Source organism: Vombatus ursinus, unplaced genomic scaffold, assembly GCF_900497805.2.
Source record: "Vombatus ursinus unplaced genomic scaffold, bare-nosed wombat genome assembly UNPS02004704.1, whole genome shotgun sequence".
NCBI classification, from domain to species: domain Eukaryota; kingdom Metazoa; phylum Chordata; class Mammalia; order Diprotodontia; family Vombatidae; genus Vombatus; species Vombatus ursinus.
This window is the reverse complement of record NW_020944482.1, coordinates 2,470,872-2,497,961: the sequence shown is the minus strand read 5'-3', so window position 1 is coordinate 2,497,961 and position 27,090 is coordinate 2,470,872. Positions and strand designations below refer to the sequence as shown.

The 27,090-nt window shown below is 40.7% G+C and overlaps 1 protein-coding gene, 1 long non-coding RNA gene and 1 other non-coding gene across 4 annotated transcripts; 1 reads left to right on the top strand and 2 right to left on the bottom strand.

Annotated features, from left to right (window-relative positions):
* Positions 1-6,842: 6,842 nt before the first annotated feature.
* LOC114026703 lies at positions 6,843-7,403 on the bottom strand. The gene is made up of 2 exons (XR_003567147.1): positions 7,144-7,403; positions 6,843-6,979 (listed from the first exon to the last, which is right to left on the bottom strand). It is a non-coding gene; the product is annotated as an uncharacterized LOC114026703 (long non-coding RNA).
* Positions 7,149-7,254, top strand: TRNAL-CAA. Its single transcript has 2 exons — positions 7,149-7,186; positions 7,209-7,254. It is a non-coding gene; the product is annotated as a tRNA-Leu (tRNA).
* A 4,361-nt stretch (positions 7,404-11,764) lies between the features above and the next one.
* Positions 11,765-26,392, bottom strand: LOC114027115 (L-amino-acid oxidase-like). 2 transcript variants are annotated; one of them, XM_027840972.1, is made up of 7 exons: positions 26,308-26,392; positions 22,869-23,086; positions 22,160-22,272; positions 19,470-19,671; positions 17,503-17,571; positions 16,753-16,889; positions 11,765-13,253 (listed from the first exon to the last, which is right to left on the bottom strand). In XM_027840972.1, exons 2-7 carry the CDS (start codon positions 22,914-22,916, stop codon positions 12,425-12,427), a joined length of 1,398 nt encoding a protein of 465 aa, XP_027696773.1. In that variant the 5' UTR covers positions 22,917-23,086; positions 26,308-26,392; the 3' UTR covers positions 11,765-12,424. The 2 variants fall into 2 exon arrangements, with proteins under 2 accessions (XP_027696773.1, XP_027696780.1); XM_027840979.1 differs by lacking the exon at positions 22,869-23,086 and having other exon boundaries at positions 26,308-26,370.
* Between the last annotated feature and the right edge of the window lie 698 nt (positions 26,393-27,090).

Here is a 27,090-nt window from a genome sequence, read left to right as displayed (position 1 = left end):
GATTGAGAAAACTATTTATAGCAGCTTTTTCTGTGGTGGGAAAAATTTGGAAATTGAGCGAATGCCCATCAATTGGAGAATGGTTGAACAACTTGTGGTATATGAATGTAATGGAATAGTATTGTGCTATAAGAAATGATGAGCAGGCAGATTTCACAAAAATCTGGAAAGACTTACATGAACTGATGCTGAGTGAAGTGAGCAGAACCAGGAGAACATTGTACAAAGTGACAGCAACATTGTGTGATGATCAACTATGAAGGACTTAGCTGTTTTCAGCAGTATAATGATCTAAGACAATTCCCAAAGACTAATGATAGAAAATGCTATCCACATCCAGAGAAAGCTGAATGAAGATCAAAGCATATAATTTTCACTTTCTTTATTTTTTTGTGTTTTCTTTTTATTCCATTTCTTTCTTCACAACATGACCAATGTGGAAATATGTTTAACATGATTGCACATGTATAACCTATATTAGTTTGCTTGTTGTACTGGGGAGGGGGGAGGGAAGGGAAAGAAGAAGAAAAATTTGGAACTCAAAATCTTACAAAAAATGAATGTTGAAAACTATCTTTTCATGTAATTGGAAAAATAAAATACTATTTTCAAGGGGGAAAAAAGGATTGAGAAAGGCTTCCAGTAGATTAGATTTTGGTTGGGACTTGAAGGAAGCCAAGGAAGCCAGGAGGCAGAGATGAGGAAAGAGAGAGCATTACAGATATGGAGGACATCAGGGATGGAATGTCTTGTTCGTGGAATAGCAAGGAGACCAATGTCACTGGATCAAAGAGCACATGGATGAGAGTAAGAAGACTGGAAAGATAGGGAGGGGCTAAGTTATGAAGGGCTTTGAATGCCACACAAAGGATTTTATATTTGATCCTGAAAGTGATACGGAGCCACTGGAGTTTAGTAGAGGGGTGACATGGTTGGATCTGTGTTTTAGGAAAATTGCTTTGAGGACTGAATGGAGAATTGGAGTGAGGAGAGACTGAAGGTAGGCAGATAAACCAGCAGGCTCTTGCAATAGTTCAAATGTAAGGTGATGAGGGCCTGCACCAGGGTGGTTGACAGTACCAGGGGAGAGAAAGGGGCATATTGAAGAGATGTTGCAAAGGTGAAATCAACACACCTTGGCAATAGATTGGGTATGAGTACAGGGGAGGGTGAGAGATAGGTTGGAGGCCAGGATGATACCTAGTCTGAAAGACTGGGAGGATGGTGTTGCCCTTGACAGTAATATGGAAGTTTGGAACAGGGGACAGTTTGGGGCAAAGATTATGAGTTCAGTTTTAGACATGTTGAGTTTAAGATATCTATAGGTCATCCAATTCAAGATATGTAATAGACAATTGGAGGGGCAGCTAGGTGGCACAGTGGATAGAGCACTGGCCCTGTAGTCAGAAGGACCTGAGTTCAAACCTAGCCTCAGACACATGATCCTCACTAGCTGTGTGACCCTGGGCAAGTCACTTAACCCCAATCTCCTTGCCAAAAAAAAATGTTTGTTGATAATTGGAGATGTGAGACTAGAGGTCAGTAGTGAGGTTAGGACTGGATATGTAGCTTTGAGAATTATCAGTATAGAGAAGGGAACTGATAAGATCACCAAATGAAATAATATAGAGGGAGAAGAAAAGAGGACTCATGGCAGAGCCCTTTGGGACAACTATGGTTAGAGATTACGGCCTAGATAAGAATTCAACAAAAGGAATGGTCTGATAGGTAGGAAGAGAACCAGGAGAGTAGTATCTCAAAAACCTAGAGAAAAGAGAGTATCAAGGAGAAGAGGGTGATCAACAGTGTGAAAGGCAGTAGAGAGGTCAAGAAGAATGAGGATTGAGAAAAGGCCATCAGATCTGGCAATCAGGAAAGATCACTGGTAATTTTGGAGAGCCATTTCAGTGGAACGATATGGTCAGAAGTCATTGTAAGGGATTAAGAAGAGAGTGAGAGGAGAGAAAGTGGAGGCATCTAATGTATACAGAGTTCTCTAGGAGTTTAGTCACAAAGGACAGAAGAGATATAGGATGATAATGGGGATGGGCATGTTTATAGGTGGTAGTCAAGGATCTACTAGATAAGGACAGATTGAAGATAAGTAACAGAGTAGGGATGACAGAGGGGCCTGGCTGGAATGAGATCACTTGTGCAGGTAGAGGGGTTTGCCTTGTCAAGAAATAGAACCACCTCTTTTTGTGAGACAGGAAGAAGGAGGAGATAGTAGAAGAAAGCATGTGAATGATTTGAGAAGAAGGGGGGAGGGGGAATTCTTGGAGAATGTCCTCAAATTTTTTTCTTTTTCTTTTTTTTTTTTAGGCAATTGGGGTAAAGTGACTTGCCCAGAGTCACATAGCTAATAAGTGTCAAGTGTTTGGTCTGAGGCCAGATTTGAACTCAGGTTCTCTTGACTTCAGGGCCAGTGCTCTATCCACTGTGCCACCTAGCTGCCCCCTCAAATTTTTTTCTATAACATATGAAGCATGGTTCTCAGCTAAAAGCTAGAGGGAGCCATAGGAAATCTGAGGAAGGATGAAAAGGTTTAGAAGAGTGGGATAGTGAGTCGGTAAGAGAGGTATAGAAGGATTGCCTAGCAGGAACAACGGCCCAGTTGAGGTTGTATAACAAATTTGTAGTGGATCCAAGCAGAATGGCTGCATGATTTTCTTCACCTTCATTTGGTTGCATTTGTGTAGGAGTGAAAACAGTGGATGATGGGAGTGACTTAAGGATGAAGCGTGGCAGGATGCAATAGAAGATATAATAATGGAGCCAGGGACTCAAGAGAAGAGAACAGTGTAGAACTGAACTGGTTCCTAAAGATACGAAGATGGGGAAAAGGGAAGAAAGTGGTTATTAGTGCAGAGGTGATAGCCTGGAACAGAACTGAGGGGTCAAAGGACTGGAGGTCACAGTGTGGACAAAGATAAGGTTTTGGTGAGGGAAGGCAGAGGGAGAGGTGGAAAATGAGTAGATTTCAGAATTCTTTAACATAAGTGTTTAACATTTTGTAATGACAGAATCAAGATTATGATCATCCTTGTGTGTGGTTGACATGGGATAGAGGAAATGAGTGGGTTGAAGAACTGAGTGGTTAGGGTGTGTGAGGGAAAATCAATATATATGTTGAAGTCCCCTAGTATGACAGGAGTTGAGGACAGGAGCAATACTTATTTGCTTGAAAAATATGAGATACTGAACTTGGTGAGATAGGAGGAAGAGTGACCTAGAGTCCTGGATTCTGAATTCTGCACAGGTACCAGAATTTGGATTGGATGGTAGACATTGATTGCATGCAAGGAGAGGTTTCTGAGCAATGCAGGTAGGGGAATAATCTGGAAGTGTTAATGGGAAGAAGCAAGGAGTATTTAAATTCCCTTGCTTCAACTTGTGAACTGAGGCGAATTAGTGAGGGTATAGAAAATACTGGAAAGGGTGGACAGGGAGTCTGTGTCACCGGGGGAGCTAGGTCTCAGTTATTGCTAGAAGATGGAAGGAGTGGGAGATGAAGGCAAGTTTGTTGCCTGTGGAACAGGCCTTCCAGATGGCGCGGTGAAATGCATCAGTAGTGCTCTGTTGGGACTTTGGCTTAGCAGAATGCCTGGCACATAGTAGGTGCTTAAATATTTATGAACTGGTTTATTGATTGGCTAATTTTGGGGTGGGAAGGTTGTGGGGGGATGGGAATAAGGAATCAGTGGTGGATAATGAAGAATGGGGTTTGGATGATGAGCTCCAGGAGTTCAGAATCACAGGAAAGTATAGGGCAGGGGTGGGGAATTTGCGGCCTCCAGGCCACATGTGGCCTTCTAGGTTCTTGGGTTCGGCCTTTTCACTGAGTCCAAGTTTTACAGAACAAATCCTTTTATTAAGGGGATTTGTCTGTGAAGTTTGGATTCAGTCAAAGGGCTGCACTTAAGGACCTAGAGGGCCACAAGTGGCCTGAAGGCCCCAGGTTCCACTATCCCAGGTATAAGGTATTACCAGGTGTGGGTATGTTAATCGTTGAGTGGAAAGTGCCACTCCTTATACCGGAAGAGGCTGGAGATCATTCAGGAGACAAGCTCAGTATTAGATAGTAGGCACATGCTCAAAGGAGAGGCCTCATTTAATTTCTCTTCCCTCTGAAGGCTGGAGATTGGGCACAAGACAAGAGATGGAAATCCCACTTCTCACCCACTTTCTTCTTTCTCTTTCTGAAGACAACAAAAGCAACTACAAAGTCCTCAGATAATGAAGAACCAGGAAGGGGAGATATAACAGGACTGTCCCCAAGAGAGTGGAGCCAGAGTCAACCATGCTACAATAGGAAGGAGCCAAGTTATACAGAACTTTAAATGCCAGAGGTTAATAGGGAATAACTGGCACTTGCCGAGTGGAGGTCAGGGGAGGGACAGGTAACATCTATGTTCAGACTTATTACACTTGAGGAAAATCCCTTGCTATCTGTGTAGAGAATGTATTGGAGTGGGAATGAAGCAATGAATCCAATTAGAAGGCAATTTCAATAGTCTAGATGAGAGGTGTTTGGACCATGAATATTGACTGTGAATGGAGAAAAGAGACTGCGTATGAGAGGTGTTTGCCCTTATGCTGTTTATTATTTTTATCAATGATTTGGATAAAGTTATAGACAGTATGCCCATTGAATTTAGGGATTACACAAAGCTGGGAGGGATACCTAACACATTAGAAGACAGTCAGGCTCTAAAAGGATCTTTGATAGGCTAGATAGAACAATGTACTAAATCTAATAATATGAAATTCAATAGGGATAAATGTAAAGTCTTACACTTGAGTACAAATGGTCAAGTTCACAAGTACAAGATGGGGTTAGACATGGTTAAATAGCAGTTGTTCTGATAAAGATCTCTGAGTTTTAGTGGATGCAAGCTCAATACGAGTCAGCAGTGTGAGGTGGCAGCCCATAAAGCTAATGTAATATTTGGACTGGAGTGAGGGACAAAATTTAATTTTCAGGAATAGGGAGGTGATAGTCCAAATGTACTCTGCCCTCATCTGATCTCATCTGTAGTATCTCATTCAGTTATGGGCACCGAATTTGAAGAAGGAGATTGATAAACTGGAAAGTGTTCAATCACGGAAACTAAGTGAAGGATCTTGAGTTCATGACATATAATAATGGCTAGCATTTATATAGCTCCTACTATGCATCAGGCATCTTATAAATATTATCTCATTTGATCTTTATAACAACCCCGGGGGAGTAGAAGCTATTATTATTCTCATTTTACAGATGAGTTAGCCGAGACAAACAGAGGTTAAGTAACTTGCCCAGGGCCAAACTACTAGTAAATGTCTGAGGACAGATTTGAACTCAGGTTTTCCTATCTCCAGACCCAGCCCTCTATACACTGTGCCACTTAGCTGAAGATCAATTACAGGAACTGAGCATGTTTAGTATGGAGAAAAGACATAGGGGGACCATGATGGCTGTTTTTAATATTTGAAAGTCTGTCATGTTAAGGAGAGATTAGACTTGTCCCATTTAGCATTAGAGAGTAGAACCAGAAGCAATGAGCAGGAGTTAATTTATTTAGTTATTTTAAGTTGTTAAGCAAAGGGGCCAATTTAGGTTTGAAGCCAGGAAAAGCTGGAGCAGTCTGAAAGGAAGGGGCTGTCTCAAGAGCTGGTGGGTTTCCTCTCTTTGGAAAACGACCTGTCTTTGGAGGATGACCTCTCTTTGGATGACCTCTGCTATTAATTAAATTTTTTTTTGGTGGGGATTCCTTTTCATTTAGGATTAGGTGGCCACTGAAGTCTAAAATTAGAAATTCTCAAATTCTGTGATTCTGTGAGTAGGGCAGTTCTGTGAAAGTATAGAATTATTTTCTGATGGTAAAGATTCATGAAGGAGTTAGAATTTGAGTCAGGATTGAAGGACAAATAGGAGTTGGATCCATGCAGAGTAGTACAGAGGACATTTCAGATCAGGGTATGCTATGAACAAAGGTACCAATATTGAAGAGTGTAAATATATTTAAAGGACAGTGATTTTGGAAAGACTAATTTGGTTAAAAGGGTACAATATGTAAGTAGTGAGAGTGACAGTTTAAATAGTACGTTAGGACCATATGGTTTGACCTTGAAGGTCAAGTTAAGGAGATGGATCATAGGCTTGGTATCTCTCAGCAGCAGAAAGAACAAGCAACAGCAACTCTGGCACCAGAACCTTCAGGAGGAATATTTGGACTCTTCTCCACTCATCCTTGCTTGGTTCTGGGAGTAGACACACCATCAACATTAGACCCTCCCTGAAGTGGTTTGAGGAAGGAAGCTTTGATCTAAGAAGTTTCTCATTTGAAAAGTTCTTTGGTGGTCTAGTGGTAAGACTTGGGTGCTTTCTCCCCTTTGGTTAGGTCTTCTGTCAAAGCATTTTGAAATTTCTATTTTTCATATATATATGGCAGATTATTTTTAGGCAGATGCTTTTAAGGACTGAAATGGTAGAGAGGACTGTGCTCATAGGTGGACATTCCTTTTTAAAGAACAGGATTAACTGGAAGAGACTTTGGAGACAATCTGGTCCAACCCCCTCATTTAGATGAGGAAATTGATGCCTAGAGGGATTTAATGTGCGATTTGCCAAAAATCATACAGGTAGTAAGTGAAATAATTTGGTTCTAGGTGCTACCATAATGTTAATGGGGTGACATCAAACTACCAAAGGTTTACTTTATAAAACCTGACAAAATAAAAGAATTGGTTTTAAGGGACAAAAGGCAAGAATTTTAAGGGAGATAATTAAGGGAGTAGCTAAGGGGCCTAGCATTACCAGATAAGAAACTATATTATGAAACAATGATATGTAGACAGTAGGTGATCAATATATTTACTGAGTTAATTACAAATAGATTGTCTCCTTTCTGTTTCAGTTAAATTCTGCTTGTTCAAATGGGGCTCCCATGTCTCACAGCAGAAATTGCAGGCTCTCGGGTTCGGTATTTTCCTAAATCTTAGGGTAGAAAGTGGCAGATACAAAGGAAAAAAAAAGAAAAATTACGAATCATAAAGAAAAAAGTTAATGAAAAAAATTAAACATCGGAAACAAAATAAATCTAGTTGAAATACACGTTCCATTTCGATTCTTGAATAAGGTCCTTTAGGAAGCCAACTCACCGAGTGTCAGGATGGCCGAGTGGTCTAAGGCGCCAGACTCAAGGTTCTCCTTCCCTAGCGGAGTGTTCTGGTCTCCGTATGGAGGCGTGGGTTCAAATCCCACTTCTGACACAATTTTTCCCCCCCACCTCACGACTTCTACAATGAATTGTAAATATCAAATACAAAGTTGTTTTGTTTTTTTAAATTAAAAGCCATAATCAACAAGAGGAACCTGCCTTTTGCGTCTCTCCGGGGAGCGTGGGTCTCGATAAGCCTGGCCTTTGGCCTGCTCGTGTTTCCGCCGTCGCTCCCCTCGGGCTCTCACAACATGAACCCCCCACCCCCAGGCCCCCATTTCCTCGTCCCTTTTTCCTGCGCTCTCAGTCGGGGCTGGACCGGACGCAGAGCAGAGAGAAACGGCCGCGAGGGGGGTGTCGCCTCCGTGCCCGGGAACGGGCGGAAGCGAGGGACGAGAGCCGCGGGAGCGGAGGGGGCGGAGGCTCGCTCCCCCAGCCGCGGCCGGGTGAAGTCCGACCCTTCGCACGCAGCGGCCACGGGCGGCTCGCGTCTGTGGAGGGCCTCCTTAATGTCGTGCCTCCCGTTAGATTGTCCGATTTATCCGGCACATACCGCGTGTGTACGTTGTGGTTTGCACGGTGTCTCTCCATCCCCCCACCCCCGACCCCCGACCCCTGACCCTTACAGTGGGAGCTCCTGGAAGGCAGGGGCTCTGTCCAGCTCTTGGCCCGGTGCTCGCCACACAGGCGGGCAGTAACAGCTGGCTGACTTTTTGCCTCGGCTTTACGGTTACAGAGCAGCGTGCGGTGCGGTGGAAAGAACAGTGACTTGGAAATTGGAGGGGCCTCTGTTTCTTCCTCTGTGAAAACGCGGGGATTGGATTCAGGGATGGGGAACCTGCGGCCTCAAGGCCACATGTGGCCCTCGGGGTCCTCAAGTGCGGCCCAATCCAGGCCACATGTGGCCTTGAGGCCGCAGGTTCCCCACCCCTCCCTTCCAGCTCTAAAATTATGATCTCTCCCCCCATCCCCAATAACTTCCCCATTCTATAGATGAGGAAACTGAGACGCAGAGCAGTTAGGTTAGTTGCCCAAAGTCACGAAGTCAACTGATGGGGCCGACTTTTGGATACCAATCTAGCATGCTGTGCTCTCTGCCACTGAGCAAAATCTGAGTGAGACCAGGTGTTATGGAAAGGGCAAATAGCAAACTACAGAAGTGTGATCTAAAGCCAAAAAAGTTAGACATTCAAGCCCTTCACATTGTGGAGGGACAAACTAAGCAGTTTGGACTTTATTCATTTGGCAGTGGGGAGCCATTGATAGTTTTTCAACAGTGGACTGCTGATCAGAGTGCTACTTTAGAATGATTAACCTGGAAGTGATATGAAGGATGGATTCCAGTAAGTAGAAATTAGAGGGAGCAGAGGCTATTTTAATAAACTGGGAGGCCTGAGCTAGAGTGATAGATATGGAAATGGAAAAGAAAATTGGTTATGAAAAATATTTTTGAGGTTGAAGTGATAAAGCTTGGCAATTGATGAGATGTGGTAGGTGAGAATTATAGGTAGTAGGAAATTAGAAAAATGGTGGTTCCATTAACAGAAACAGGGAAATCAGGAGGCGTATAACTAGGGGAAAAGATAAGTTCAATTTTGAAAATGTTGAGTTTTAAGTGCTAATAGAAATGTTAATCAGGCAAATGGAAATGCTAGTCAGAAACTCAACAGAAAAATTGGGGATGGAGGTTTGGGGACCATTTTCTTAGAGGTAATAAATGAAAACAGTGGAAATACTGTAAATGAGATTGCCTAGGGAGAATGTAAAGAGAAAAGAGAGAAGGACTGAGGTTAGAGCCTTGTGTTGTGGAGTTGCAATACATACGAAGTCAGGTTAGATATATAAATCTGGGAGTTAACTATATGGAGATGATAGATCATGGAAGCTGATGAGACTGCCAAGAAACAAAGTAGAGAGGGAAGATGAGAGATAGAGAGGACAGAGCCCTGGGATACATACATACATGCATACATACATACATACATAGCAGGCAAGACATGGACAATTTATCAAAAGATAATGGAAAATGAAAGGTAAAGTAGGAAGAAAACCATAACAGCATAGTTACAAAAAACTCAGAGAATATTCAGAATGGAAAATGAGAAGGAGGGAAGAGGGTTGTGTGTATGTCAATAGTACCAAATGCTACAGAGATTATAAAAGATAAAGATTAGGAAAATTACATTGGACTTAGCAAATTTAATCAGTCTGTCAATAGGCATTAATTAAGGGCTTACTGTGCTAACCATTGGAGATGGTAAGAAAGGAAATTTAGGGAGATAGTCTTTGGTTTTGGTTTTTGTTTTTTCCTGGCTAAAATACAGTACCAAAGCAACATGACTTTGCTGCTGACAGGTAATTATCTATAACAGATGGGTTTGATTTCAATCCAGACCTAGTGGTAAAAAAGAAAAAAAAAACTGAATCCTAACCCAGAGTCACACAGACTAGCTTTTGTTAGCTGGGTGTGTTGGCTATCACTAAAGAGAAGTCAATCTGCTCTTAACAAGAAGAGGTTCTAGATACCTACACTTACAGATTGGAGCTGAAATAACCTAAAAATGGTCCTGAAGAGATGAAATCCAGCAAAGATTGTCACCAAGTAACTAGCAGTATGCCCAATGGGGATACCATGTCTAATGGGAGCAAATCAAGTGAGGGCAGGAAGAAGATATTAGTAGTCTTGCAGCATAAAGATGTGTGAATTTTCCTTCTACGTGTGAATCTTAGGCACATATGTTCTCTAGTGTATGCATCCATGCATGATACCTATGTATACCCATTCTTCACACTAATGGTATGTACATTTGTGGTAGAATATGCTCTGGATTTATAGCAGAAATTTCTCATTGTAATTTTTCTTACTATACTATTATAATACTATATTAAATTACTATATTATTGATTATTATACAACAATATTATATTATACCATACTACCAATATTAAGTAGCATTTATTATTGCTTTTAAGGTTTCAAAGAGCCTTACAAATATCTCATTTTATATTCACAATAACCCTTGGAGGTAGATGCTATTATTATCTTCATTTTACAAATGAGGAAACTTAGGTAGAGGTTAAATGACTTGCCCACTTTCTCATGTCAACTCAGGTCTTCTTGATTCCAGGTCACTGCCCCATCTAGCTGCCTCTAAAGGTATTTGATAACCTTTGCTTTGTAATAATGTCTTGGTTAACTAGAGAAAAAAAATTAAAGACTTCTCTGGAGGTACAGGGAATCATGATTTTGAGCAACAGCAACTATCCTGGGGTAGCTGTTCTGTAGGCCCCACAGGTGAGAAGAGGTACCCTAGGTATTTCACAATTACAAGATCATTGGTGAACTTCAAAGGAGCAGCTTTAGTTAAATAGTGGGGACAGGAGTCATTGCAAAAGTGAAGCAAGTTGGGGGTGAAGTGACTATAGAAAGCTTTTTCTAGGTGTCTGCCTGCGAAAAGGAAAGATACAGGATAACTGAAAGGAACTCAGGGTGAAATTTTCTAAGAACAGGGAGAACTAAGCAGCAGGAGAAGGAGAGATTGAAAATTAGAGAAAATTATGAAGAGAGAGGGGGTGGTCAAAGGGACAAATTGACAGAGGAGACAGAAGGGGATATGATTAGGGGCATAAACAGAGGGTAAGGAGAAAGGCCACCTAAACTACTGAAACTGGTGAGACTGGTGATATTGAGGTGATTCGAAGTGTGAAACTGGGAAAGAGAGGGAGCTCCCCCATGGTTCATCTTAATTTTTTCAAATAAGTATGAAGTGAAGTTCTCTCCTGAGAGGGAAGGAAGAAAAGTTGGTGTAAGTAGACTGAGAGAAGAAAAAGTACTGTATAGAATAGCCACTTTGAGATGGTAATATTTTAAATGCTGTAAACTGTAGTGTCTAGAATTTACTTCTGGTTAAAAGGATTTAACAGATTAGAGGGGTAGAGTATACCTGTGGTGGAAGATGCTTGAGCACTGACCCAAAAGGTGGGAGAAAGAATGACAGAGTTCACCTATGTCAACAAATCCAGAGGTTTAGACTGTAATTGTGAAATGCCCTCTTTTGAGTTGGCCAGTAGACTACCAGTCACTCCACATTCCATCCTTCCTTATTCTCTCTGTCCTCTTGTGCACTTTTTTTGTGTCCCCAGAGGGACTGATTAATGATACAATTAAATTGGGTTGCTTAGAATGACTCCAATTCATTAGGTTGCCTCCATCTCCCAAACCACTGTCTGCCTGTTCTTATTTATTATGTTTGTTTCTCCATCTCTCAGGACCTCAACAGGGAAAGAAAAGTTGCTGAACTATCAAGATGAGAGGCAGGATGACTATAGTGAGACCCCATATTAAGGGAAAGGTGTGAGAGTAGACAAGGCAGGCTTATAACTCCAAGAAAAAGACAGAAAGTCTCCTAGTTTTTAGAATGCATATTATGTTGTCTAATGAACAGATTTAAATTTGGTTACCGATTTATTGTGTTAATTGTAAATGTGGTTTATTGGTTAATAAATGCTAATATTAGGTCAATTAGTTCCCTTAGAATACATATTTTGTACCAGCTGACCTTTAAATATGATTAACAAACTACAATGTGATGTCTTTATTAAAAGACTAGTTACTGGGCTAATTACCTCAGTTGGTCACAACATAGAACTTCTTAGAGCAAGGTTTGGGGTTTGATCTCCACCTGATTTTTCTCTGTTCTTTATTCCTTAGCTGAAGATATTATCCAGGCATCTATTTCACAAATGTGCATCATTGTGTCAAAGGTGAGACAAATTGTAGGCAGGTCTCTTCAACCCATCGCCATGATTAGGAAATCAGCCAAGAACATGTAGACAGGTCAGGAACGTCCTTTAATATTTTCAGAAGCACATTTGTAGACATCATTTCATTTGATCATCATCATCATTGTTGTTTGTCCTTCATTCTCTAAGGGGACCATGACATCAGGGTGGTGATGCCATGACATGCAGATGAATTGGATTTAAGTGAGCATCATTATAATTCTGTGGGGTTGGTACCAACCAATATGTATTATTATCTCCATTTTACAGATGAGAAAAGTAAGGAAATTTTGAGGAAGTTAAGTGACTTGCCTCTGGTCAAATAGCTAACATGTGCCAGAGGCAAGATGTAAATCAGGGTCTTTCTTGATTCCAAGTCAAGGTTCCTTTCACTACAATACACTATACTATCTCATCAATGTAAAGTGTTTTTTCACTGGTTACAACTCACTCTTAGGCATAGTCTCCTTCTTGGCTTCCTTGTCCTGTTTCAATAATTCCACAGCTTCTTGAATACTCTGGGCTGCCCGGAGTCCAGATTTAATGGTTGTATCAATCCAACCATGAGGGAGGGTGGTGTGCTCTCCTGCAAAGTATATCCTCCCTTCAGGCTTGAAGAGTTCCTGGAAATAGTCTACATATTGGTAGGGAGTAAAGAAGGCAAAGCCGCCCATGGAGTACGGATCTTGGTTCCAACGCTTGACCACAGAATAGGGGCAAAAGGCTTGAAGCTCTTCCTTGGGGCGATTATGGATAGCAGCCAAATCCTCTAACACTACATCTACTACCCGCTTTTGATCCATGGCAGCAAAGAAGGTAGAGTCATCATCCAGGGTGTAGGAGGCCAAGATGACACCAGTTCCTTTGGGAAAGTCATGATTGGGGTAGTAGATAAATTGAGAGGGACGGTCTGTTATGGACTTCCCACCATAAATGCCATCCTGTTCCCAGAAGCGCTTGGTGCAGGCCAGGATCACCTTGGTGGCACTGTTGTAGTGGATTGAGCGCAGGGCATCTTCTTTGCCTGGAGATAGAGGTGGGTGGAGGTGGAGGAGCCGGGCAGCCTTAGCTGTTGTGGCCACAATGGCATAGTTGGCAGTGAGGCAGGCATGAGGCTGAAGTGGGTCAGGTGTCTGATGGACAATGTGGACATAGTTTCCATCCCTTATTACCTGCTCTGCTTGTGAGTGGAGGTAGACAGTGCCAGGGATGAGGGAGTCATGTAAGGCCTTCGGGAGCTGGTCAAAGCCACCAGTAATTTCCTCAAACCTAAGAGGAGGAAACATGGTGAGATGGTTATGCAAAGGATGAGGCAGATATGGATTTAGTCTTCGACTAGGTACTCTGAGGGGGTCTTGCAATTGACAAGACAGTCCCTAGCAAATGGAAAAGTGGGGCAATTGTCCTGTACTTGTGTGTGTGTGTGTGTGTGTGTGTGTGTGTGTGTATTCATAGGTTCTGTGCTGCTTTGGTACCAGGTTAGCCTGCCAATTTATGGTAACAAAGATCTGAGGTCCTCATACATATACTTCCAACTAGTTAGGGATCACTACCTTGTTCTGTTTCCTTTCTACACAACTTCTCAGTAGATACACATGGCTTATTTTTAAAATGTTGATATAAAACTGATTTTATTCAGTATTTTATTCTGATAATTGGGGATATTACAAAAGTGGGATTGGGAATCACTAACTCAAGGGTACCTTCCTCCTCCAGAAGCCCTGTAGCAGGATTAGAAGAGAGATGAAACAGACTGAGCTCCTTAACACTCTATTGAGCAGATCAGATTAGAAGGCAAGGTACAATGCTTTCCATTTCTTTGGGGCCCACCATCTGATTTATTTTAGATTTTGTGGATTAGTTGTGGATTAGAGAATGTGGATTAGTTGCTAGATTACCACACATGTGACATGCATCAGTCTTTTTTACTAGATCATAAACTTTGATGCAATTAGAAATTGCAGACAAGAATTTTAATCAATAGAATAACAATTACAAATTCTTAGACATTTTGAATTGTAAAGGACCTTGGATATTAGCTTACCACACAGTGGAGGATTCTCCTTTATATGGTCTCAACAGGTTATTATCCAGATGTTGTTTGAATACTAACAATGACAGGGAGCTCACCAGATTGAAAGGAAACCCTTTCTATTTTTAAGAACAACCCTACTTATAAGAAAAGTCTTTTACTCAGTTGAAATTTGCCCCTCTGGTAATTTCCTAGTTTTCCTAGAGCATGAATTCATGAAAATAATTGACAAATGGTCATGATATTATTTTAAAGATCTAAATACTTAACCTGTCTTGATATGAAAATGACTTTATTACTAGGTGGTTAGCATCCTCATATGTCTCTATATAGCAATATCTTTTTTGGTCTTTCAAAGGATATAATGTTACTTGTAATTATAGTATGAATACAATTAAAAATTACATTTCCCTCCCTTTACACTGCATCAGTTTGCACATAAAGCTCTTCATGAGGTCCTAAGTCCTGCAGGTTGGCTACTCTTTTACTACTCTGTGGTCTGATGACATGAGGTTGTCAGCATTTTGGGTGCCAGTATGATCGACTGGGCTAAGACACCCAACATAAGGTTCTCCTTTTCCACATCTGGAAAACAAGGTAAAATAGGGAAAATATATCTGGGATCTGAGATATGAAGGCATGAAGTTAAATTTCATTTCTGCTGAAATTGAGTTTGTCTAGAACAGGGGTTCTTAACCTCTTTTCTGTACTGGAGTCCTTTTCAAAATGATGTTTTTAAATGCATAAAATAGCACACATAGGCCTACAAAGAAAAACTATATTAAACTATATTAAAATACATTTCTTAAAATATATTTTTAAGAGTTCACAGACTCCAGGTTAAGAACCCCTGATCTAGAAGCAGTGAGGTTTAGTAGAAAGAGCAATGGATCTGGAGTTTGGTGATGTTGGTTCCAATTCTACTTTTGCTATTTTTACCCATTCTGATAAATAGCAGACTTGAACAATTTACAGGATCTGTCTGGGCCTTACTTTCCTTATTTGTAAAAATGAAGCTATAACTAGATGATTTCTAAGATTCTGTTTAGGTCTTAATGCTTTTATCCTACCTGGTGTGCACTGGGAAGATTGTTTGGTCTTCAAGACCTGTTAATAGGAAGGAAAGTATAAAGCCAAGGGTGTTCTATGAATCATTCACAGAAGAATGGGTTATTTTCACCTTATTCTATTCACCCACCATGCAGGGTGGATGAAGAGTTTTGGTGAATAATTATGCTGATAGTCATGGATATGGATATGGATTATTATGGAACTGGAATTGTATTTACATTAGAAAGGTCTATCTCACCCAGTTTCCAATTTCTGGCAGTGTTACCAAGTGATTAATCTGTTATACCTTGGTAGCTGCCTTCCATGACATCTTTCTCAAAAATTAGTTTTTTACTCAAAACATCTAGAAAAAATGTTGTAGTGGAAAAGATAATTAGAGAACCAATAGACCTAGTTCTAGTCCCAGTTCCTTCACCAACTCTATATAACCTTGAGCAAATCACTCAATCTCTCTGGACCACTATTTTCTCATCTGTCAAATCAGTGTATTGGACTACATGGTTCTTTTCATCTCTAGCATTCCATGATTTTAATGACCCATTGTAGATGAATTGCTATGGAGTATTTTGGGTCCTGACTTTAGTCAGGTTATCTTAACTCCTTTTGAACTTGTTTTTATTTTTATAGTGTCCTAATACTACATTTTTCAAGCTTTAAGCACTGCTGCCCCTTAGGTTTACCATTCAGAGGAATACATACAGCTGGGCATGAAATGGAAAGAGAAGAAAGAATAGGCCTTGCCAGTTGTTTTCCAAAACAGACTTTGACATTTTAGGAATTTGTGACTTTGTGAGTGTTCATATTTCCCCTCACTAACATAGATCACAACAATATCTGTGGCTATATAATTCATTACATGGTGGCTAACCTTATGATCATGAGCCTCTGTGTACTTCTCTAGGCTGGTCCACTGACCACAGATGAACAGTCCTGAGACTCATACCCAAACACTTTTCAGCTTGGGATCCTCTGCCAGAGGTTCAGCTCTATTGGTATAGCCCTTTAGAAGCCACAATTTCATGCCAGGAGAGCAGGCATCAGAGCATGGTTAAAAACAAAAACAAAAACAGGAACAAAAACAAACATACTAAAATCTCCTCCAGCTTGCAATGTGTACATTAACACAACCTTTCCCCACTGCCAGGTAAGCCTTCTCCTTCTTCCTGTTTTCTCTCTCAGAGAGAGCAACATCTCCTTGCGGCAAACACAGCCAGAGTCCTTCCAAGATCATGGGATCATATAGAATGATAGATTCAGAATTAGAAGGAAATGTAGAGGTCATCTAATCCTCATTTTGCATTTGAGGAAACTGAAACCCAGAGAAATGAAGTGACTTGCCCAAGGTCACAAGGTAGCAAGTGGCAAAGCTAGGATTTGGACCTGGGCTCATGACTCCAAGTCCAGTGCTCTCCCCATTCCACTACACTGACTTCCATGCAGCATCCCAGGAAAAGTCTGGACAGAGTCACATTAGGTCCTTCTGCACAGGTACCATTTGATCTACTACCTAATGTAGTAATTGCTTGATAGATAGCTTCTAAACCTTGTTATTTTACCTAGTTTTGTGGCTGTCTACATTTAGGAGAATGAAAGGTCAGTTCTCCCATGCTTCTCCTGCTTCTCCTCCCTTTCCACTTCTCTAGCCCATCCTGTCCCAGACCTCACCTAGGATTTTGGAAGAAGAAAATAACTCCTCTTAAGGTCTCAGTGAAGGCTTCATAGTAACCAGCATCAGCATTCATGAGATCTCCAATCATCTGCACTGCACCCCGACTTAGATTTCCCACCTTAATCAGATATTCCTGCCATGGCAGAGTGGGGAGAAAAAGAAAATCAGAGGTTGAAAATCTTTGCTTTGTGAGAGATTATAATATCTACCTCTCTAATTCTAGGCAGGACACTCAAGGAGGAAAGGAGTCTGAGTTGGAAAGACACAGAATACATGTAGCATAGATTGATCCAGGTCAGGCCAGGACATTTCAGATGAGCAATGACTCCAGGGTCCCAAGGTCTCTTCACTCACACAGAAGAGAGGCAGGGTGATGGAGGATAAAAGGGTCTGAATTTAGAAAGGAGATCTGGAGTTGAATCCCAGCTCTGACACACTGTGTGGCTGGGATAGCTGTGCAGCAGGGGAGAAGTTATGTGACTTCTCAGAACCTGTCAAATGGAGATAAAAATACTTGTGCAACCTCCTTGACTGGGTTGTTTTAAGGGAAGAATTTTGTAAACCTTAAAGTGCTGTATATATGAGGTTTATTATGTTGAATTCTTGAGGTACAATCTCTATCCCACCTCAGTAAGGATTCGTGCTAGTCTGATAAATCTGATTAACTGTAATCTCTTCTCAATTTTTGTGGGTGTCAGGGGGAGGGTAGGAGGGCCAATGGGGCTAAGTAGCACCAAGACACTGACCTTAGTGGAGAAAGAATCATACTTTTCTAGTATTTGGCTGCAGTTGCTCTTTTTCAACTCTTCCACCACCTGGAGCAGAGAAGGGGAAGAGAAAAAATGTTGAGAAAGGGATTCTTTCTTTTCTCATGATTTACTCCCATCTTCTTTTTTGTTCATTTTCTCACACCCCCATTCCCATCAGTTCTTCCCTCAGCATTCATAGACTTGTTTTGCCAGTGTATTTGTTCTGTGTAGTCTGGTACTGGATGTGACATTAAGGCTTCATTTCCCACTGTCCTTGGGCTGGCTGCAGTATGGTAATATCATCAGGATTATGAGTGATAGGGAATACTCTACAAGGAAGGAGATATTAAAAGTTGGACTGTTGAGTGGCCACGTAAGTAGTCATGGGTAAAGGAAGTAGTGGGGCTACAGATGGAGAAAGAGAAAGAAGGGGAGCACATAGATCTATTAGCACATGAAGTTCCCAAACTCAGGAGCCATAACTGGACCCTGATTATACTAGAGTTCCTAGGCTTTATCAAATTCCCAAATTTGCCCTTATAAATTTTCCACCAAAATTCTAGGAGATAGAAGGCACTGCATCCTAAATATCTGCCTCTGGGACTGTTCATTCTGAATTGTGTAATTTTCCTGTTGTGACGTGGAATCAGGGAAATTAAAGGGGAATTAGGTAATAATTTCCCTAGAGGTATAAGAGATTGAATCCATTTGTGTATTACTAAAGAGAATACCCTCTTTTTTTAAACCAAATTTCCTTTACTTGCTATTTATTGCATTTCATGTCTTAATTAAACACATTGAATATTAGGTTTATGTGTCATATATGGTCTGACAATAATGTGGATTTTATGAGGACTCTTGGGCCATGAGTTGCATAAATAATTATACAGAGTATCAACAGTAAAGCCATGAGTAGATGGGTTATTAAGAGATGCTACATGTGCATTGTGTGTTTCCTGCTTCCCCATTAGATTGAAAGCTCCCCAGTGGTTATGGCTGTTTTCCACATCAGCCAGGAAGCTCCCTAAATTTAGGTAGGGACAGAAAACAATCTAAAAAAGGGGAAGGGCCTTTTCTCTCTCATGTTATAAATTCTCTGAGAGTGAGGCATTCTTGTATATCTAGTAAATAGGTTTAGGCATACTTTCCCCCTCCCATTGGTGGTGGGCTACTCCCCTCATGCACCCCATATTGTGGGGCCAACACTGATCTGTCCTAAGTTCTCCTGAGTCTTGCTACTGAACCCTTAGGATCTCCAGGACTTCTTTTTGCCCAGAAGCTGAAACCTCTTATATGTGCTATCTCTCTCAATTCCAGTATAAGTTCCCTGAAAGCAAGAATCCGCATTTTTTTTTAAAAAGATTTTATCTTTAATGCTTAGCACATAGTGGTTTTTTTTGGAGACTAGGTATCCCTATGTCACTCAGGCTTAAGTAAAGCAACCATTAACTGGCTGATCTCATTGTTTATCAGTACAGAAGTTTTGACCTATTGCCAGTTCACCCCTCTGTAAGCAGTCTGGTGGCCTCCCATTCCTTGAGACTTTGGATATTGAGGCCAGACACAGGATAGATACTCAATCAACTTTAGTCTTATAGCTCAGAACTTCCAAGCTCAACAGCCTCAACCTCCCAGAAGTAAGGATTACAGGTGTGTTCCATCATACCTGGCAGTAAATGTTTAAAAAAATTTTCTTTCATTTATTCACTCATCCATTCATTAATTCATATCTCTTCACTGTATCCATTGCTAAGTGTGACAGTGGACATACAGAATAAATGCTGAATAGGTTTGGACTCTCACCAGAAAGATATCCAGGGAGGGGGAAAAACTTGCACTGTTCAAACTTTCAGAAATAGCAATAGCCTGAGTTTGGGGATTTAGCGGCTAGGCCTCCTGGGGATTTGCCTAGTATGCTTAGGGTAAGTCCTACCTTGGTGGTCCCAGCTCTGTCCAAGACTCACCTTCCTCAAGGATTCATCAAACAATTTGTCGGCTGTTTTCCCCTTTTCGTCTGACCAGACAGGGTAGCCAAGGAGGCCAGGATTGGCTTGTACATCCCCAGTCCGTCGATGCATTCCATTGATGAGGACCCATGTTCGGTCATCATATCTGGAGAACTCATTCAGCTTCAATCCAAATTGACTGATGAGTTCATGAGAAAACCTGGTAGGAGCACAGGTTAGAGGAGTTCATGAAGAAAGGCAGAGATTCAGGAAAAAAGAAGAAAATTTATGCTATGCACCATAGCTTCTTTTGCTTATTATTCCTACCTCCAATTCACTTTTCATTTATTCATAGTAAGATAGGAATAGCTGGGGAAGAACTGGCTACTTGACAGTCACCCTATTTAATTTTATTTATTTAGTATACTGTGTGTATTACTGTGATTATGTTTTATGTATTTGAGTTTTTTGCACTTTAAATAGAAAAATTCAGTTTTCTTTAGAGGAATGATTGTGTGTGTGTGTGTGTGTGTGTGTGTGTGTGTGTGTGTGTTGGAGACAATTTGGTTCGGAGAAGTATTTTTCAGTTTTCCTTTTTCAGGACATCAAATGTCCTTACTTGGAGGTTTTACCTTCCATTTCTCTGCTTCTATATAGAAGCTGTACTCTACCACCTTAGTCCACACAGATCAGGGTATATCTTCTGATAATTCTCTAGGAAGGCAGATTGTCCAGCCTCCATTTTCCTCATCCTAGAATCTATCATGTTATTAGAAAGGTCTTTCAGAGCTCTCATTCTTCCTTATTGCAAGCATTTCTTTTTTTTTTTTCTTATTCCTATCATCAGAGAACTGAATGATGACATCTTTTACTTTAGACTTTCCAAATTACATTTGTGCATTCACTGGAACTGACAATAGAATTTCAGAATTGTATGGATTGCATTTTAGAGTATTCATTCCATTCTCTCATTTTATAGATGAGGAAATTGAGGCTCAGAGGCAGGAAGTTTTGATTTGCCATGGTCATACTATGCATTAGGACAGATCCAGCATTTGAATACAGACCTCTTGGCTCTTGGTCTAGGGCTTTTTTTCAATATATCATGTAGTTGGTGAGCAATTGTTCAAATAAAGTAATATTTGTAAAGCATAGTGCCAAGTGTATAGTAGGTTCTTAATAACCAAGTCAGTGGTGAATATAAATAGCAGTTGTTTCTGTTTTGGTCAGAAACCCTGAGAGTCTTTCCCTCCCAGATAGATTTTTTTTTTTGACTAGGTAATAGAGACTCTTCTCTGCCTCATTTCTTACCTAGCCTTAATGACTGAATGGGCATTGCCTCAGTCAGATTGAAGCCTGTTAAAGACCTTAGCTTAAAAAGGCCAAAATCTCTCACTGCCTACAGGGCCATCTCCAGTGATCCTGATCTATATCTTGCAGCTGGATCCAGGTGACTTTGCACAGCTCTGCCTCGCGTAAATCCAATTCACTTGTATTTCATGGCATCACCTCCTTGAGGTCATGATCCTCTTTGAGAACAAAAGACAAACCTGTAGTCCAGGCCTTAAATCTTCTTTCCTAATTCTTTTTTCCTGTCAATATCCTTAAGCTGTCTTTTCTAGCTTCCTCTCCCATCCTACTCCAGGGCCTTATCCTTGTTATCTCAAGGATCTTCAATTCAACAAGGATTTATTAAGTGCCTCCTAGATACTAGGCACTAGGCTACTATATGCAGGGAATACAAAGACAAAAATGGCCCTACTCCCTGCCTTGAAGGAGTTTACATTCTACTGGGGGGAAACAGTATGTGCAGATTAGCAAATACAAAATATTTTGTTTGGACCTGTGATTTAATTGGTGTAGAGATTTCTTGGTCAGGAAACTACCTTTGTGAATACAGATCTGCAATAGTTCTCTGCAATTTACAGCTTTAAAGATGTGCCTGAGGCATTGAGGGGTAAAGCAGCTCGTTCACACACATGGCTAGTATGCTGTCAGAAATGGAACTTTAGTTCCATTCTTCCTCACCCCATGGCCACCTCTCTATCACCACACTCTACTATTTCTCCAAATGTGAAATAGACACAAAGTAAATAGAAAGTAATTTGTGCATGGGGGTGGAGGTGGGGGTGGGGAGAGAATACTAACAACTGTGTATGTACATAGTTACTTCCTGATTAGAATATGAATTCCTGGAGGACAGGTTTTGTTTTTGACTTTTCTTTGTGCCCTAGTGTTTGACACATAGTAAGTGCTTAATAAATTCTTGTTGACTGACTGACTAACACCTGGAGAAATTAAGAAATGCTCTTTGAAGGAAGTGGCACTTGAGCTGAGTCTTGAAGGGAACTAAGGATTCCAAGAAGGGAGGTGAGGAGGGACAGTATTACAGGCGTGCGGGACAGACTGTACAAAAGACTGAATGTTGTATGTAAAGAACAACAAATAAGTCAGTTTGACTGGAAAATAGAGTGAAGTGAGGGGGAGTAATGTATAATGAGCCTGAAGAGATAGGTTGGAGTAGATTATGAAGGCCTTTAAATGCCAAAAGAGGCATTTGTATTTTATCCTAAAGGTAATAGGGAGTCAGATCTGTGTTTTAGAATTATAAGTTTGGCAGCTGTGTAAAGGGTGAATTCGAGAGGGGAGACTGGGGATAGAATGGATGCAGAATTTCCATTTAGGAATCGATTACAATAATTGTTTACCTGTGGTTGGCAGGGATCCGCATGGCACCGAGTTCAGCATACCATTCTGCCCCGGGCACTCGATGAGTCTCAATTCTCCCACCTACTCGCCCAGAGGCCTCTAGCACAGTAACCTAGAAAGATATATTCTGCCCAGTCTTTGTGAAATCAGGTTTCCCCTTAAGCCCTATCCCCATACAAGTACCACACCTCTTAGATCTCATCCTGATCACACCTCTCCTCCCTTTTCCCAGATCCTAGTTACAGGCACTAGCTACATTCCAGCTTAGACCTCTCTCTCTCTCATTAAGTTTAGAATTAAAGACTCAGAGATCTAGCTATCCACCCAGTCCACTCTCCTTCATATTTTCTTGATTTCTTTGTTGTTGTTGGGACAGCTAGGTGGTGCAGTGGATAGAGTGGCATCTGAAGTCAGGAAGACTCATTTTCCTGACTTCAGATCTGGCCTCAAATATGTACTAGCCATGTGACCCTGGACACATAATCCTGTTTGCCTCAGTTTCCTCATCTGTAAAGTGAGTTAGAGAAGGAAATGGCAAACCACTCCAGTATCTTTGCTAAGAAAACCCCAAATGGGGTCACCAAGAGACAGACGTGACTGAAACGACTGAATAATGTTATTTCCCCCCACTGCTTTCCCTTTCTCATTCCTCTCTGCCTAAAATCTGAAGTTTTAGACCCAGAATTCTGGCATCTTTAGCTCTTGTACCTGGTGACCAGCATCCTGTAGGACTTTGGCAGCAGTAAGCCCTGCCATGCCAGCTCCAATCACTACCACACTCTTCTTCTCAGTGGGTGCTCCCAGGCCAACCCTCAGTAGTCTGAGCAGGTCTTCATATTGGGGGTCATCAAAGCATTTCGCCAGCTCACTATTAAAAGCCTAGGAGTGGGAGCTCAGCAGTGCTATACCCATAAGGAACAGTTTCACTAGGGATGATAGGAGAGAAAGACTAGGGTCAGGAGAATGGCTCTAACACTAGAGATGTCTGGGATTCCAGACATGTCACTAGATTAATGACACAACTATCAGAGAATCTCTTCTTCTTTCTCTGGGAGAACCCCAGAACTGGCAACAACTTTTAAAAATCATAGCTTACATTTATATAATGTTTTAAGCTCTACAAAATGCTTTCTTCAGAACAACCCTAGAAGAAAAGTAACTTAGCACTTAGTATAGTGATTGGCACATGGCAAGTGCTTAATAAATACTTTTTCATTTATTCATAATTATCTCCGTTTTCAGAGATGAGGAAAATGAAGCACAGAATAGCTAAGTGAATTCCCACAGTCACACAGCTAGGACTCCAGACTCCAGATCCATTACGGCCATTGAGCTCTTAAAGATAGATTGGAGGACTTGTAAAAGACTCATCTTTTTACTTTAGAGCAAGATTTTATTCCACTCCACTTTCCTTATTCATACATCAAATTCTTGCAAGATCTCATTCCACCTGTCTCTTCATCCCAATCCATATGAAGACCATCTTAACATCTAACCTCCATTTTTCCTTCCATAGATGATGTCTGTTTCCTTTTGACTATTCCTCTCTCTTTTAAAGAGGGATAAAGGAATAACCTTGTAATCCGGTTCTGTTAAGGAGATATTTCTAAGGATGGCAGGTGGGACAATTGTTCCAATCTTCCATTCTTTACTTTAGAGTAGGGGTTCATCATGCCACCCTTACTTTGATTTAGGGTTTGCCTAGATCTCTAAGAATGGCTTTGTTCAGGCTGCTAGGTCTTACTCTGATGCATGGTGTTTTTTTTATTTCATTCAGTCATTTAGCAAACATTTATTAAGAACAAGCTGCATGTAGGACACTGTGCTGAGTGCTAAGGATACATTAGGTTATACACATATCATATATATCAGGATATACACACACAATATACACACATACATTATCTAGAGGTTCCCAAAGAGGGTGATACCACCCCCTGGGGGGCACTGGAATGATCCAGGGGGGCAGTAGTAGCCTTGACTGCAATTGGGGGGCATTGAAGAAAAACAGGGGGGCAGTGGAAACATAAGGAAAGAAGAGAAGATAAGAACATTTTGAAAAACCATTTGTACATGTTTCATCTGTTGTGTAACGGAGTTAAAGTTGTAGTGATTACATTATTTTCCAAATAAACACACAAAATGCAAGTTATAACCTATCAGTGGTCAAGTCTGCCAACAGGTCTTAACCAGCAAATGTTGGTAAGTAAGCATGTTGTACATTGTTGGGAAGCCCAGCATGCATCAGCAGGAATATGTGCATGTAATGACTTGTTTATAATATGATACTGTACAGTTACATGACATAATATTGTGACTTCAAAATTTCAATGCAGAAAACCCCCCACAAATTTACAATAAATTATTAAATTTAAGATGCATAATTAAAAAAATATATATGTTTTATATGTTTTTTTGAAATGACACAAATTTAAAAAAAATTAGAGGGTTAAAGAAAGTAGATTTACGGGGGGGTGCTGAGTAATTTTATTTTGAAAAGGGGGTGGTAGGTCAAATAAGTTTGGGAACTTATAAACCCTACAACTATTTATAATAATTTTATAATCTATTTGGTGGGAGGAGGAGAAGGGAATGGAAGCATAATGTTCTGAAACAAACACTGAATTAAGAATCAAAATACTTGGATTTGAATCTTGGCTCTGCTACTACTACTACATGTGTGACCTTGGGCAGGTCATTTCCCGACACTGGCCGTCAGTTCTTCATCTACAAAATAAGGGAGTATTAGATATAAGGTCCCTTCCAGCTTTTAATCCTATGATCTTTTTTTGTTGTTATTGTTTTTATTTTATTCATTGATTAATGACCTGAAATGAAGTATTCTTGCCAACCCTTCTCTTCTCTAAGATCAGCCCTGACCCTTCTGACATATTCCCAGAATATTTCAGTTCTTTCTCCATCTCTGGGTACCTTTTTCTGAGTTCTTCTCCTACTTTTCCTCTGAAACTAGGAGGCCTAAGACTTCCTTCCTAATGCTCTCTTTTCCTCCACTGCATCCTGCAAAGCACATGTAAACATATACATGTACACACATGTATATATTCCTGCATACATGTAACATAGCAACACATATAGCATGGGAAATATGCTACTTTTTGGACTTATCTACAGTTCCCTCCTTTAAGGAGTAAGAAAAGAGGCTATATTCTTTCCTTTTCCTCCCCACTTAGAAAAATGGGATCTGGTTAGGTCTGAGTGTAATACAGAATTCCAACCCTTGAAAACTACTCTGACTTCTAATGATACTCCAATTAAATCTGCAATGCTGGATGCTTATGATTTTGAGCAATTCAAAGATCTTACTTATCACAATAATCCTCACAAGAAGGGAATTCTCAGTATATAATAGATAAACTTTCAGTTGTTTTTCTAGTAGTAGAGACAGGTTTACATTGAGCCATTCACATTCTCTCACCCAGTCTCTCTGCCAGGCATTGTGATTAAAAGTGAATCCTAGAGAACATATTTAAAATCATTTAGTTCAAGTTCTTAACTTGAATGAGGAAAGTAAAATATAGGGAGTTTAAGTTCCCAGTCATGTATCTAGTTAGTAGCAGGGCCAAGACCAAAGTTAATTGATCTGTAAACCTTCAATGTTGACTTCCTTAGCCCCATACTCTCTTCAACTAAACTAACCATCCACAGTCATAAATAACAGATTCTTATTCTTTCTTTAGCCAAGGAGACAGTTAATAAGAAAATAAGGCTAATTGTTTTTTAGTGGGATAAAAGAGAGAGCCTCATAACTTGTTTCTTTGAAGACAAGGATCCTTGATGATTGGCAGGTTGCTCTAATCTGCTAATGTTTGTATTTGGATTTAGAGATCATCCCATCTTCCCATTTTAGGGATTCCCTTTAGCACTGAAAGATAGAAATATGAAGAATGGGATATGTGTGTGAAATTGGCCTAATAAAACCCCAGAAAGCAGTAAGTACTGTACTGTACTGTACTATATACTGTACCTGGAAGACTGAGGGGCAAGAGGGCACCTCTCTTAAATGAGGGAAAGATACTGAACTAAGGAGATGAAGGGGAAAGAAGGAAGGGAAAGACAGGGCAGAAAGTTAGGGGAAAGAAAAGATTCCCATTACACTCTTATCCTGGCTCTATCTTTGGTTACTCACGGAAGGTCTCCACAGTCCTCAGGATGTAGAAGAAATCTTATTCTCCTGGGTGGTTCAAGTTGGATATCTCTGTTGAGAGACTGGGTCAAAGGCTGGTAATATATTGTCTTCTATCTCTTTCCTCTGAACTCTCCCAACCTCCACCTCTTTAATTGCACATCTTTCCTCCCACTCTTAGATCAGTCATTCCCCTCCAAGGGCTGAGAAACAGGAAAGAGGCAATAGGTAGACAGGAGGAAAACAACCACAGTTAGATTTTAGATTCTTTCAGTATTCTGATGGTAGGGGGTGTTAGCTTCTTTAAGGAGAAACCTCATTCACACCCCAGATGATAAAAAGTCCCACTGGAGTGAGCACTTTCAGCCCTTCCCCTTCCCCTTCTCCTCACCCCACCCCCTGCCATTTTTTATTTTCATATTTTATGAAACAGATGATGCTACTGGCCACTTGCTTGGAAGATCCTAGATATGAATCTGTTTACCAGCTGTTCACCAGTCCCATACCCTCTCCCAATATAGTGTTGTGTGGCTTTAGACAAACTTGTCTAAACTCTCTTTGTTTGGAGGAGTACCTGTTGTGTGCTACATATCTGAAATTTCCAAAAAATTTTCTAACCATGGTCTCTGAGAAAAAGTTGAAAAAGAGAAGAAAAGGAGCATCTGAAAAATCTTACAACATGCAGATGAGTCAGATGAATTAGAAAGATTGGGAAGAGAATGAGGAGGGGACAGGAGCGATGGAAGGATTGAGGGTAGGAATTCTCTTTTTCACTTTGGATTCCAT